Source organism: Pterocles gutturalis, unplaced genomic scaffold (assembly GCF_000699245.1).
Source record: "Pterocles gutturalis isolate BGI_N339 unplaced genomic scaffold, ASM69924v1 scaffold21084, whole genome shotgun sequence".
NCBI classification, from domain to species: domain Eukaryota; kingdom Metazoa; phylum Chordata; class Aves; order Pterocliformes; family Pteroclidae; genus Pterocles; species Pterocles gutturalis.
In genome coordinates, this window is record NW_010131172.1 from 2541 (window position 1) to 15573 (window position 13033).

The 13033-nt window shown below is 37.5% G+C and overlaps 1 protein-coding gene across 1 annotated transcript in view; it reads right to left on the reverse strand.

Annotated features, from left to right (window-relative positions):
• Nucleotides 1-2337: 2337 nt before the first annotated feature.
• The window catches only part of CABIN1 (calcineurin binding protein 1), a gene marked incomplete at both ends in the record, with an annotated part of 41461 nt that continues 30765 nt past the window's right edge, over nucleotides 2338-13033 (reverse strand). Inside the window, 2 exons of the mRNA XM_010080520.1 lie at nucleotides 2338-2675; nucleotides 4547-4729. Coding sequence (XP_010078822.1) covers nucleotides 2338-2675; nucleotides 4547-4729 — 521 coding nt within the window. The remainder of the gene's footprint in view (nucleotides 2676-4546; nucleotides 4730-13033) is intronic.

The window sequence follows — 13033 nt, forward strand, 5'->3', positions numbered from 1 at the left end:
CCTTCCTTCTCTTTTCTAGTCTGTTAAAAGGCTTTGTCTCAAAATACCCTTAAGTGCTACTGCATCAAACAAAAACAAAATAAAAAAGACTATTGACCTTGAAGGGTAGCCCTTTAAATGAACTGTTATTACCACATTGTTGCTACTTGAAACGTTTACATCTATTATGCTTACAGATTATGTCTGTCTCCAAGTATATTAAACCTACAAATGTATAATTTTGTAATATTTTTATTTTGAAATAAAAAAGCATGTAAGTAAATATTTTTATTTCCTAACAATCTGCTAGTTGCAGAGTATCAGACCAGTTCTACATACATATCCCTAAGGACCATAAGGCATATACTTTTCTCAAAACTTTTTAGTTATACTGATGAACAGCATCTTGCCAAGTCCTATCTTCTCCTTACAAACTGTGCCAACACTCCATTTTGGAGGTAAAATTCACAAAGGATAAAGGCTTTACTTCAAGACAGAGACAAGGTAAAACTACTGCCCAAATTGGCAATGAAGTAACTTCTGAAAATTCATCCTTAGTCTCCTGCACGTTTATTCCAACAAAACCCAGCTATGTACAAATTTGCTCTGATAACAGATTAAAACAAATAGCCTCCAAATAGTAAGCAGGATTTTGCAGGGGGGGAAAAAAAAAAAAACAAAACAAAACAAAACAGAAAACGTAGCCAAACAAAATGTTGAAGGATTTTGAAAAGGATGTTAAAAAAAGCACTCACCAACTATTTTTACTAATCTTGCAACAGCAAAACTGGTAATACTGTAAAATGGGAGAAAACAGATTGCATATGGAAAACTTGTTTTTCTATGCACTATGGAGACCTGCCAATCCTCTCCTTTCCCAGCCAACCATAAATTTTGGCCATCAGTCTAAATTCTTCCTACAAATTCCTGGCACTGGTACATAAATGCTGAATTTTCCAAGATGGTTATATGCATTTAAAAATTAAATTCAGCTTTCTAAAATTTACCAGTAATCCACTCTGCCCCCACAGCAACTCAACCTGATGTAATTTATCTCATCTTTTAAATCAGGCTTATCATCAGCATATCTAAGCATACTTCTTACTCCAGTTACTGCTGAAAATGCATAGATGCATTTTGTGTTTTAACTTTGTTCAGGAGTTTAACATTTGACATTGCTCTACAAAAGAGCCTGAATCAGTCATCAAAGAAAGAAAATTACAATCTCATGAAAGTATGTAGTATACATATATCAGTAGGAAGATTTTTTTGCAGTGTTGAGTAGTTGTTTGTTACGCAGAGGAGTAATAAAATAAGGACAGCAAAACCCAACAACGCAAGTTGAAGCCAACCTGGTAACTACTAGGCTCAAACAGGCAGGATTCAATTTTTCTGAGTTCCAAGAGGAGACAGATTCAGACAACGACGTGTATTTTGTACAGAAAAACATTACAAATCACTAAGTTGATATTGATATAGGGAGATACAAAAAGCAAAAGAGAAGGCTTCATCCGGAAAAAAAATTAGAAGAAAATATTTTGCAAGTAGTTCCTCAGGCAAGAACACGCTATTTGAACCAATAAATTGAAACCAGGCAGCCTATTTTGTTGAATGTTGATACAAAGTCATTTGTCACCAACAGTAATGACAGATTGCAGGAATCTATGGCTCCTATTAATGATTAGCTCCATGGAAAAATTAACAACTGTCACAGACAAACAGCAAAAGAATGTTTTCAAAACAAGCTATCTTTAAAAAAAGGGTAATATTTTTCTGGATAATCACTGTACAGCCAAATGGAATATTCATCATCTTTCAGTAGATTGCTAAGACATACTCCTGCTCAATTCACAGCAGTACTGTTAATATGTTTTCTACTATGAGGCAAGGGGTGTGATTTGTTTCCATTACCTTCCCTTCTCTATTATTCACAACAGATTCAGTACTGGTGGGGAAGATAATTCAGGAAGCCATGCAGAGCAGCATATGACATAACACAAGACTTCCAAAAACAAAATCTGTGAGTTCCAACCTTGATTATGACAATTACTGAAATAACTTTGATAATTTCAACCTACACATTTTCTAACTGATACTTCAGAAAGACAAAAGATTATAATAACAGATGTATGCCAAAGTAAAGAATGATATAATTTTGAAACTGTCCTTACATACATGCATCAGACAATCTAGGAGCTGAAGACTTCCCAAAGCATAGTTCCAATCCAAACTACATTAAACAAGCTTCTCTGCTGTATTTTAACCCTGAGACTCCTGAATCAGCACAAATGACAATACAGTTCATCTACTCGGGCACTAAACACAGCTAGTCAGCTACTGTATCAGCGGTCTGCTCACCTTGTGTGTTTTGCTGTATGTGTACAGATACGCCAATCTGTAGAGGCTCTTGTAGTGCTGGGGGAAGCGGCTGAGACACAAGCAGAAGGCGGCAATACACTGCTCTGTCAGGAACTTCCGCTGTTCCTCAAGGTCTGCTGGAAGACCATGTGGAAATTCAGGTGCATCTCCACAAGGTTCAGCTTTCTTTTTGCAGTCCCACTGTGAGGGTGGGGGGACTGCAGCTTTGCTGGGATTGCCAGCAGCAGTCTGAGGATCCACCGTAATTTTTTGGCCAGTGGGCTCAGCAGGATGGTAAGATTCTGAGCTCTCCAGCAGCTCTTCTGACTTTCCTGCAACTGGAACATTAAAAGAAGACAAAAGTGACAATGAAAATTTAAAAATGGCAAATGAAATATAGAAAATGACAAAAATTAAATGCAACAAATGGTAATCCTTTTAATCATTAAAGCATAGACAGAATTATGGAGTGATTTCTGGAAAAACTATGGCTGTTCCTGATGTTTAATGAATAAGCAATCTTAAGCACATTAACAAACAGAGCCACGTTGTCTTTACTTGGGTTTTTCCCTGAGCAATAGTAAGAATTCAGCACACCTTACACAATGGAGGATTTTATATACTGTTGGAAGATGGGGGAGGAGAAACAACAACCAAATAAAAGTGTAAATTCAGTAAAATTCTATTGCAAAGAAAGGAAGAAGGAACAGAAAACTAAAGCCATCCAGACAAGTGAAGTGTATTCTTAACAATCTACCAAGAAGGACACAATTCAAGAACACTGTTTAGTTTTGGACAGAATGATGAGCAGCAGCTAACCTGGCCTTCTGGATAATGTAGAACCCACAGTTCCATCCAAATATTTTTGCAATTAACTTGGTAACTCATAGTTCAATTGACCCATCTTTTCTTGAAGGATACCAAATCTTACTTCAGAAAACATCCACGACAGTGGGAGCTTCCACATTTCCTGTTAGCTAATCATTATTGCTGAAAACATGCATGCTACATGCAGATTTATTTTTTGAATTTTGATTTTCAGTCATGGAAGTTTACCATGTCTGTCTGCACTAGGATCCCTTATAATTTTAGTCTCCAGATAGCTTTATGGAAAAATACAACATTTGTTCTAGTAAATGTCAGTAATGCAGTCAACACCATTTTTCTGACAGACAACTGATGACAATAACACAACTCATGGCAAGCCTGAAAAAGAGCAATGTTTTTAGTACAGTACCCAAAAGATTACTGGATTTAGTGATTATGGAAGTACTATTTTACAAAACTAAGAACTGGCATTTATTTCACCATATTGATGCAAACATCGCCACAGACTTCCCTAGCTTAGGCAAGACTGAGCTAAAATATTCTTAAAAACAAGAAACCAAGCTAATCCAAGTCTGTGACCAAAAAGACGATAGGCTGGCAGTTGTTCCTAGTGAATCAGTGAAGTGAATCACGGCTATCCACATAACACAGTTTCTGGGTCCATGAAACTGGAAAAGACTGAAGTATAGTGTGAACTGGCAAAAAAGACTTAACGTCCCACAAAGGGCCACAACCCGGAAAGGTGGGCAAAATTTATCCACTGGTCTCGTTTGTATTTCCCTACTGAAGTTCTATCTACTGCCACATCCAACTGTACAAACATCAGACAAAAGGAAGTTCCAGCTAATGGATTTTGTAACAATTTTTCCAGTGGAATACAGAACACTTAATACTATTATATATGGAAAAATTTGGTAGAGAGCAAGTCCACTTCTCCACTGAAATAAAGTATCCAATGGAATAAAACATCTAATTCCACTACTTGTGCTCTTCTACGTACTAAATATCAAGCTGCTACTGGGCTAGAAAAAAAAGGGCATCTACACCTGGGGAAAAAATGCTTTGTTTTAGATTTACTCCTTAAGTTATGAAGAAAGAGTAAATAATAACTTAAAAGAAGGCAAAGTGGCTAGTCAAAGGGCCACCAGACAGCAGTTTATCATTATTGTTTTCTTTGTAATGTTTAACAGGTAGTATTAATTGGGATGATGGCCACATAAGCAAAGCACAGCTCCAATTTTAAGCTACACACATACATGCAGCAACAATGCCTAGTTAAAATTCTGAGTCGCAGTGCAGCATATTTCAGTGCTCCTGCATGCCAGAAAAAGCATTTTAATGAGACTATACCAGCTGACATTATCTATTAAATCGGACATACTCTTTTCCTCTGTAGATCCCAGGGTCTCTTTGCTGGCCAGCAGCGTATCAGCACAGGTAGCAGAAATCCTCTTTTCTGTGTAAGTCTTCCTCAGGCTGTCTTGAGAACTGGCAGGCTCATTAAACATGTCCTGTGTGGAACTGGAGTCAGACAGCACCGCTGCAGTGCTATCCTGACTCCTCTCTGCAAAAAAGATAAAGAGGGAATGTACCATTTCATACTCATCAACCTGTTACTTGCATATTGGTAGCAGCAACATACAACCGCAGCTACTCTGCACACCTCTTAGAAATGCAATACAGGAACCTTTACAACCACCAATTCTGTTGTCCAAAAGGTATTTACTTTCTTTTAAGTTGTCTACTTCAACTTATCATTTTCACCTAACCTCTTTGTGCTAAGAAATTATTAAAACCTCAGTCTTCTTTCACTAGGTATTCTTTAACACTAACGTAATAGAGAGCTCCCTGCCCCACCACATTTCTTCCTAGAATATAATCCTGGAATTTGATTCAAAAGCAATAATGCTCAACTTTCAAAAGCAGTTAGGCTGAGGACGCAATATTTCAGCTAGTATGGTCCTATAAAATTTCCTGGGTTTACTGTGCCACTTCCCTTGAAAAGCACCCAGTACAATTCTGAGTCTGACACAAGCAAAGCTCAATTGATAAGAGAAAACCATGAACAACAACACTGGTAAAAATTACTCTTGAAGGGCAGAAAAATCAGTACCATTAGAAAGCAAAGACTTACAGGAGTGATCACTGATGCCATCTATCCTGCAGGTGTTAGAAGCTGTTCATCAAATGTTCTGAAAGGCGATTTGATACGGCAAATAAACAATCACTCAAAGAACTAGGTCTAAGATAGACAGGAAAGCTCTTAGACTTCAAGGCAGCAGAGAGAAGGAGAAGTGACTTTGCCTTGACAGAGTGGAGTAGTGCACGTTGGCTGCTGACTCCATTACAGTCACAACTAAATGGTTAATCTGCTGATAGCCATTACAGCACAGGAAAAGTTGTACAGGATCATGACTTTATCATGGGGCATAAAATTCACACCTCAGAACAAACAGGCAAGTGAAAAGCTTCCACTTTCAGGTCTGAAATCTGCTTGATAAAACCCACGTTCTTCTACACCAGGGGTTATCAGAGGCAACCCTGCATGACTAGCAAGTGCAGCTTAGTATCTCCAACAGAAAGAAGCATGCATATTCCCACTGAGGTGGGAAATCAGCATTTTTCTGTAATATTGTGCCAACATAATTCAGTGTCCAAATCAAAATTCCCATACAGGCAGTTCTGTAAATCTGTAGCCCAAAAGATTAATTTCCAGTTTCTGCTTAAGATACAGGAGTAGCTTAACCAAGAGGTGTGTCAGATCCATTGTCTAGGTAGTTCCACTGCATTCTTACTCATTAATTTTCTTGATAAGATCAAGAAAAAAAATTAAAAGAGCAAAAGCCCTTGCTTTGAGATGAGCCGATAATTCAATTAGATTTCTTCTGTTCCATCAGAATTGCACTTGTTCAGGAGAAAGCTAAGGGCCTCCTATGAACTTCTTTTATCAAGATAAATCCCTCTGCAGACCTTCAGCTTGCAGATCAGGTTCTGCTTATTAGGATTCCAACAAATTTAAAACAAATTTGATGCACTTCATGGGTTTTTCGCTACCACACAAAGAAAACCTTCCCGTTCAGTGAACAGATCTTAATAAAACTGTATCTTAAAAGAATGGAGAAACAGTATTTGCTTCCTAATTGGAAGTTATAGAGTTGGTTAATGATGACAAGTTTTATACAGAAAAAGAACTGGAAGAGAAGGATTCTGAAGAGAGGTCAGTCAAGCTTTAAATGACTCATTTATAAAGCTTTAATAACCTTCTGTGCTACAAATGGATACCACTGAACTCCCAGTTGGCATCAGGAAAAACATTTACAGTAGCTCCCTCAATATTTCTTTTTAAAGGAAGTTTCTGCATCTGTGGCAAAGAGGCTGGATTACTCATCTAGGGAAGAAAAAAAATTGCAAATTCAAAATGTTGCCATAAGCCTAGAGGTCAGTTCTGATGCGTGGGTTATGACAGATGAAGCATTAGAATTAAATCAAGAACTGCCAGACCTATATGCGAGAGTGATAGCACATCACTAGGAAATTACACTAACTTCTCCACATGCAAAAACAGACAGTGATTTAGCATGTTAAATTTCAAATGTATGCACGACAGGGAAGCTTTTCCCTGTGGGGAACAAATGTAAACACCTCCTTACAATTAGCTAGCTATTTTGATTTGAAATTTCCACTAAAATGAGAGTTGGTCTAGGTACGTATGTTCATTCTCCTTTTCTTTCAATACACTAACAATACAAAAAAATAATCTTAATGACATTTACATTGGGCTCCTTTATCACTGAAAAACGGAGGAAGACTACTAATGAGACAACTTCCTATTATTTCAGATATTTCTTGAATGCAGTAGATGCTTTCAAACTAAGTGGGCCTAATGAAAAACACTAGAGTATTTTAGAAATTAGCAGCAGCCACCAGTCATTTGTACTCTGAAGTCACAGAGGATGGGTAAAGTTCCAGGGAATGGAAAACAAAGTGTAGTACCTATCTTTACAAAGGATAAAAGGTCAAAGCTATTAGCCTGCTGGTCTTCATTTTCCACAGAATTATTTGAGCATAAATAAATAAAACCATCTTTAAGCACCTAAAAGATAACAAGATCAGTAGTAGAAAGTGTGTGTTCACATGTGCTTGGAAAGAATTAGTGATTCTCAAACCAGAAATGGCCAAAATATCACGCTTTCATAAAAGCAATTCAGCAAACTATCACACTTGAATGTTTAATCAGTAACTTCACAGAAAAAAAATATGTAAGAGTCTTCCTGTTCTACTGAGCAGTAATGAAAATTAAGCTTAATTATGGTGTCTGTATTTGGGACCCACATTTTAAAAAATACACTAGAATGAATTCAGAGGAGAGCAGAAAAAAATGACGAGACATTAATGAGATGCCATATAAGAAAAACATCACGAGAATTGGGCTTATTTATCTTCAAAAAGATAAGGGAGAATTTTCAAATGCATACAATTAACCAAAATAAAAACACAGTAATTGCTCTTCATATTCACTAAGTACAGAGCAAGAGGCAACAGGTTTTAACTGCAGCAAGAAAATGGCTTTTTCTTCCCCTAATCTCTAGCTTAACTGTTACATACAGTTAAAAAAATTGCATAGAGAACCTATGGAATTGGTGGAGGTTTTCAAGGACAGGTAGACAAACAGCTATCATTTGTTAGGTTACCAAAGATGTACCTTAATACAATTTAAAACCTCAGTCAGTACTTTAATGCTGCAGTATGCAATGCACAAATGGCAATTGTACCAAATCATATCCTAACTGCTTTAAAAAAAAAAATCTACATATTTTTCATACACGAAAGTACTGTGCTCTTAGCCTAACTCACAAATCTATCTTATATATATACTAGACAGACACACAGCATATATTTTTACATTCATTGTGTAATAAAGCTTTTCCTTCATCTGATAAGAGTTGACTGTAGTTGAGAGTTAGTAGCATCATTCAGCCTATATGCCAAAGACCACTGCAATCTGTGATACATGAAAATGAATTCCAAATTCCCAACTGCTCTTGATACCTGTCCTTTTGAAAGGTGCAAATCCAAGGAGAACATCAGTGCTTTTTAATAATTTCTGCTATAATTAAAGACAATTTAACGCAACTCGGTGTAATTTAAGAGTTAAAAAATTACTGGTTTTAATAACTTGTTTACCTAAGGTATTTTCTTAGTTCTCCCACCTGGCAATAGCAATAAGATAAGCTTTTCCAAAAAGCTAAAATGATCCCTCAGTTATAAGCAAATTATAAAACCAGGACTAAATATTCTTTTGAGGTCCCTTCCTGTAAAGTTTCCCATTATTTCAAAAGCTAAGATAAAAGCACAACTGGGTATTAACGTCCCCAAATTATTATCTGTAGCGGAAATGAAGGGAATAGGGGAAAAAGGTCTACTAACTGTGCAAAACTAACTGCAGCAAAATTCCTATTAAAAATACATCCTCATACCAGATTCTTTCTTTGATATTATCGGTTTGTTTCATTACTTTGTTGCATCAAACAACCTGACAAACTGAAATCTCTATTTGATATAAAGTTAAGTATTTCATATTTATTTCTGAAGATTAAGGAAATGGTACTTGAGAGAAAAATCAGGTTGGTTTTTTTTAGACTCATTCCTCACATGTATACAACTTGTGATATTTCAGTGATTTCTGTGTCAGACTATATCACCTACTCTGTCAACAGATGAAAAAGAGCAGCTCTGGACAAAGATGTGAAAAGGTCAAAAGGAAGAATCTTGTTAACTTTCCAAGAGATTAGTAAAAAAAAAAAGTTACTGGAAAGATGTCATTGGGAAAAAAGAACTTGTATGTTCATCTGTACTGCTGAGAGCTTTATTGTATCACAGTGAGATCCTACCACTCACTTGGATAACTAAGTAGCTAACATTACTGAAACACATCCTTAGATGTTTTAAATATTACAAAAATATCTGTAGCCCAGTTCACTTAATTCTGTGTTTAAGAGCATTTTAAGATTACTCTTATCCTGAATGAAATAGTTTTACTGGGTTGACTTCCATGCATTCCTACTCCATGCTATTCCTCCGTACGAGAAGCCTTTGTCACTCTGCTCCATTAGCATTCAGGCACAACACCTACATGCCCAACAGTAAAAAGTTGTGTTACAGTTTGGGGAATCTAAATAAATATTTCATTTTAAAATGCCACAGAAAAAAAACAACAAAGGCTCAATACTTTACTAGCCATTACCCCATGCCAGAATTCTCCCATACACACCATAAGCCCTGGGGACCATATGCCATAAGCCTCATTACCTGTGTCTGCTCACAGGGCTGAAGGAGAGACGAGAAGAGACAGTGATGTGTTAAAGTGTAAGTGACCTGAACTAGCAGACATACAATCCTAATGACAGAGTTCCTAGTGCTAAGTATGCTGACCAGGTAACATCTGCTCAGGGTACAAGCTTACATAATTTATTCTCAGGGGAGCTGAAGTACAGCTTCGCAGCGCCAATATGAATGAGGTATTCTGCCTTTGTCAATTCATTGCTATGCAGCTCAGTAACAGTGATGTCTGCCCTCCATCCCTTGAAACTTTTTGGAAACTAAAAGGAGGAGCGAGAAGACCTCTGAAACACCTGCATATGGGGGTAGGTAGCAGGCTCAGAAAGCCAGTAAGGAATAACTCACTGCTTCCAAATAATATCTTTTTCTGTCTTAAATACCTGAAGGAAAACGTATGCCCAGTTATTGCAAGAAGGTATCTGAGATGTGATAAATCATCAGCTGCAAGTAAAAAATCAGAAACAAGTGGCACAGAAAGCTTTGCTGAAGAGCTACACACATATGCTAACTCAATTCAGAGTAAAGAAAAATCTAACTAACTATATATTATTAAAAAAATAATCTTGCCTCACACAATCAAGGCAGGTTGTTCACAGGCTGTGGCTGTACAGACTCTCTCTTTTTCCTGCCTGCCTGGCACCATATCTCCCCTCTTCTCTTTAGTTGTATGTATGAGCATTTTTATTTTATTGGTCTGTAGTCGGAAACATGACGTATCACACAATCCTCATTCTTGAAACAGATTCCATCCATAACGGAAGACAACATTCAGCTCTGTATCAAAAGGCACTTGCGCATCCTTAAAAGCAAGAGAACTGCAGAGATTTGCATGGGAGCAGGTTAATTTCTGGAGGACAGCAAGTCCTCATAATGTATAAAGGGAGTTCTCTTATAGCATGAGTCAAAGATGAGAGTCTATGTTTTGTCCAGCTGCACTGACCACTGTGTTTGGTAACTTGCAGTCCTGTATTGCTGTTGTTCTGTCTTCAAGCACAGAGCAACAGAGCATCTCATCAATGTTCCATTTACTTAGTCAAATCCTTTTTACATAATCTCACACTACATGTCAGTGTGGTACTTTTACTAATCAGAGAGAGGTTAAATTCGGGAAAGGTAAAAATGGAGCACACTGCAGTGAACTGGATCTGATTCATTATGCACGTAGTCCAGTACACAGTCCTAATGAGCATCCAGCACCATGTGCCAGAGAAGGATACATACGCAGACTGAAAGATTTCATTTTTAACTGCTGGAGAAAGAGATGTTTGAAGGGTAAGATTTTAATGTTCCAAAATGCAATGTGGATGTTCTTTTCACACACAGAAATATCCACTCCATCTTAGAAGCTCATTTAGTTTGGCATGAGTGACAACCTGGTGCAAAAAGTTTCTCAGAGATCACCTTTGTCTCATCAGGATGTTGAGAACCCCCGTTTGCAAAAAGCTGTGCCTCTTCATAACATTTGCAGAATTACAGACCAACAAACTATGGAGTGAGACTTCTCCCACAGCACGAAGCAAGTAGCCTTTCCCAGTGAGTTTATCATGCAGGTTTTGCCAATTATTAAAAGCAAGCCGTGACAGGTAAAAGCAGGAAGAGGATGCCTGGGGAACAGAGATTTGTATAAAGGTTAGAGGTAGCACGGGCAATATTGGTTACAAAAGCAATCAGGCAAAGACAAACACAAAAAAGGACAATCACATCTAACTACACACAACACACTACATGACATGGATGACGACTTAAGCAATAATACATGTAACACTGCAACAGCAGTGAGTACTGAATATATCATCTGCATACCACCACAGTAATACGGAATTGAATATCAACACAACAAAGGCAAGTTACAGCAAAAAAGACTTCACAACGATCTCCCAGACCACTTTTTGGGAAACTGATTTCTCATTCAGATTTTTTTTTACTTTAATACTTCTATTGCTTTCTGAACTAACTTCAATGCTTAGCACAAAATTTAGGTAAATTTAAATTGCTTGATGTCTGTCCTGCGATTGGTCTCCAATGACTACACACACCCAGGCTGTACAAAGAACAATGAGCATGTCTGTTTTGGTATATAAAACATTGGCCACTTCTCTGTATAAATATGGTGACATCCCAGGCAATGATAGTCTTGGTCCCTGCTGAGTTCCTGTTTTTTCTTGTTTCCTACGTTGCTCTTGGAAAATAAAATCTAAAAACCTCAGGCTCCTACTATCAAATGCAGGTTTTCATTTTGGAGGGTTATAAAACAGCAACAGGCAGGCGTGATGACAGGAAAGACAGGATTAACAGAAGGAAGAAAAAGATGTTGCTGAACGGAAGGACAAGAAAAGAGAAAGGAAGCTGCCTATTTTGCACACATGACAGCAGCTAGTCAGCCAGCAAATAACAGCTGCCACTCAGCAACACTTCTGTCTCCTTGAAGGAGATACATGCTAGCAGCTGCCATGAGGAAAAAGAAGTTTAGTTACTTTACGAGCTGTATTTACTGGTTCCTTTCTCCCATTTCCATTAAAGATATCACTTAAAACTATATCACCAGCATTCACTGGGTATAAAGCCTTTCAATGCCCTCAACTTTAACAGTGAGTTCTGCATATCCTGGTCTTCTTTTTCCAAGAGCAAAACGTGCTGGAGAGCTACAGAACTATAATGACACATTTAAATGAAACGTATCTGAAATAGGTAAAGTTCTGAGGGCAGAGTTATCTACAGATGAATGCTTGAAGATGAGAGTACCAATATTTTCAATAAAAGATGTCTGGCTGTACAGTAATTATCTTCTGCTTGTAATGAGATAATTTGCTGCACTAGAAGGCACATTGTTGGATATCTTGTCTAAAAAAATAAAAAATAAAAGAAACAAACCAAAACCCCCACAAACAACATAAAATTAATAGAAAAGATAGGGCTCAGAAGGAACAGCAGGAGTTCCTCTTTTTCGATCAGGATAAACTATATCTCCAACATTCCTGGCAGATGGCTGTATCGCCACTTTTTAAAGACTTCAGTGCTGAAGTCTCGCAGTGTTACACGATCCCCAGGAACATATTATAACGTTTCACCTTTTTCTTGCTGAACAGTATTTCCCAATACTAGTCTAACACTATTTTCTAATGTCCAGATTGAAAATGTAATTTAAGTCTAATACCAACTGCTCCATCTCCCATGGACATGGAAATCCTGGGGTTTTGCCTCTGACTCTTTGTACCGCCTTTGACGCTATTTAGGTTACGCTGCTGTCATGTCTCCCCTTAGTCTTCTCATCCCTAGACGAACCATCCCAATTCCTTCAAAAAACTATTTTATTGGAGTGTAGCACCCAAAAATGGTCAAAAGAGGTCTCACAGGTCAGCAATGACAGGGATCCTAACTAGCATGTTTGCTTGTGGTAATACATGAAGAGAACTTTGCAGGTAAGACTCTGTATAATGCTCTTATTTTGTTTTGTCATACATGATCAACAACATTGACACAAGAATAAATAAGAGTATTGTCAGGCCTCAGAAGGAATAAGTATCTAGGC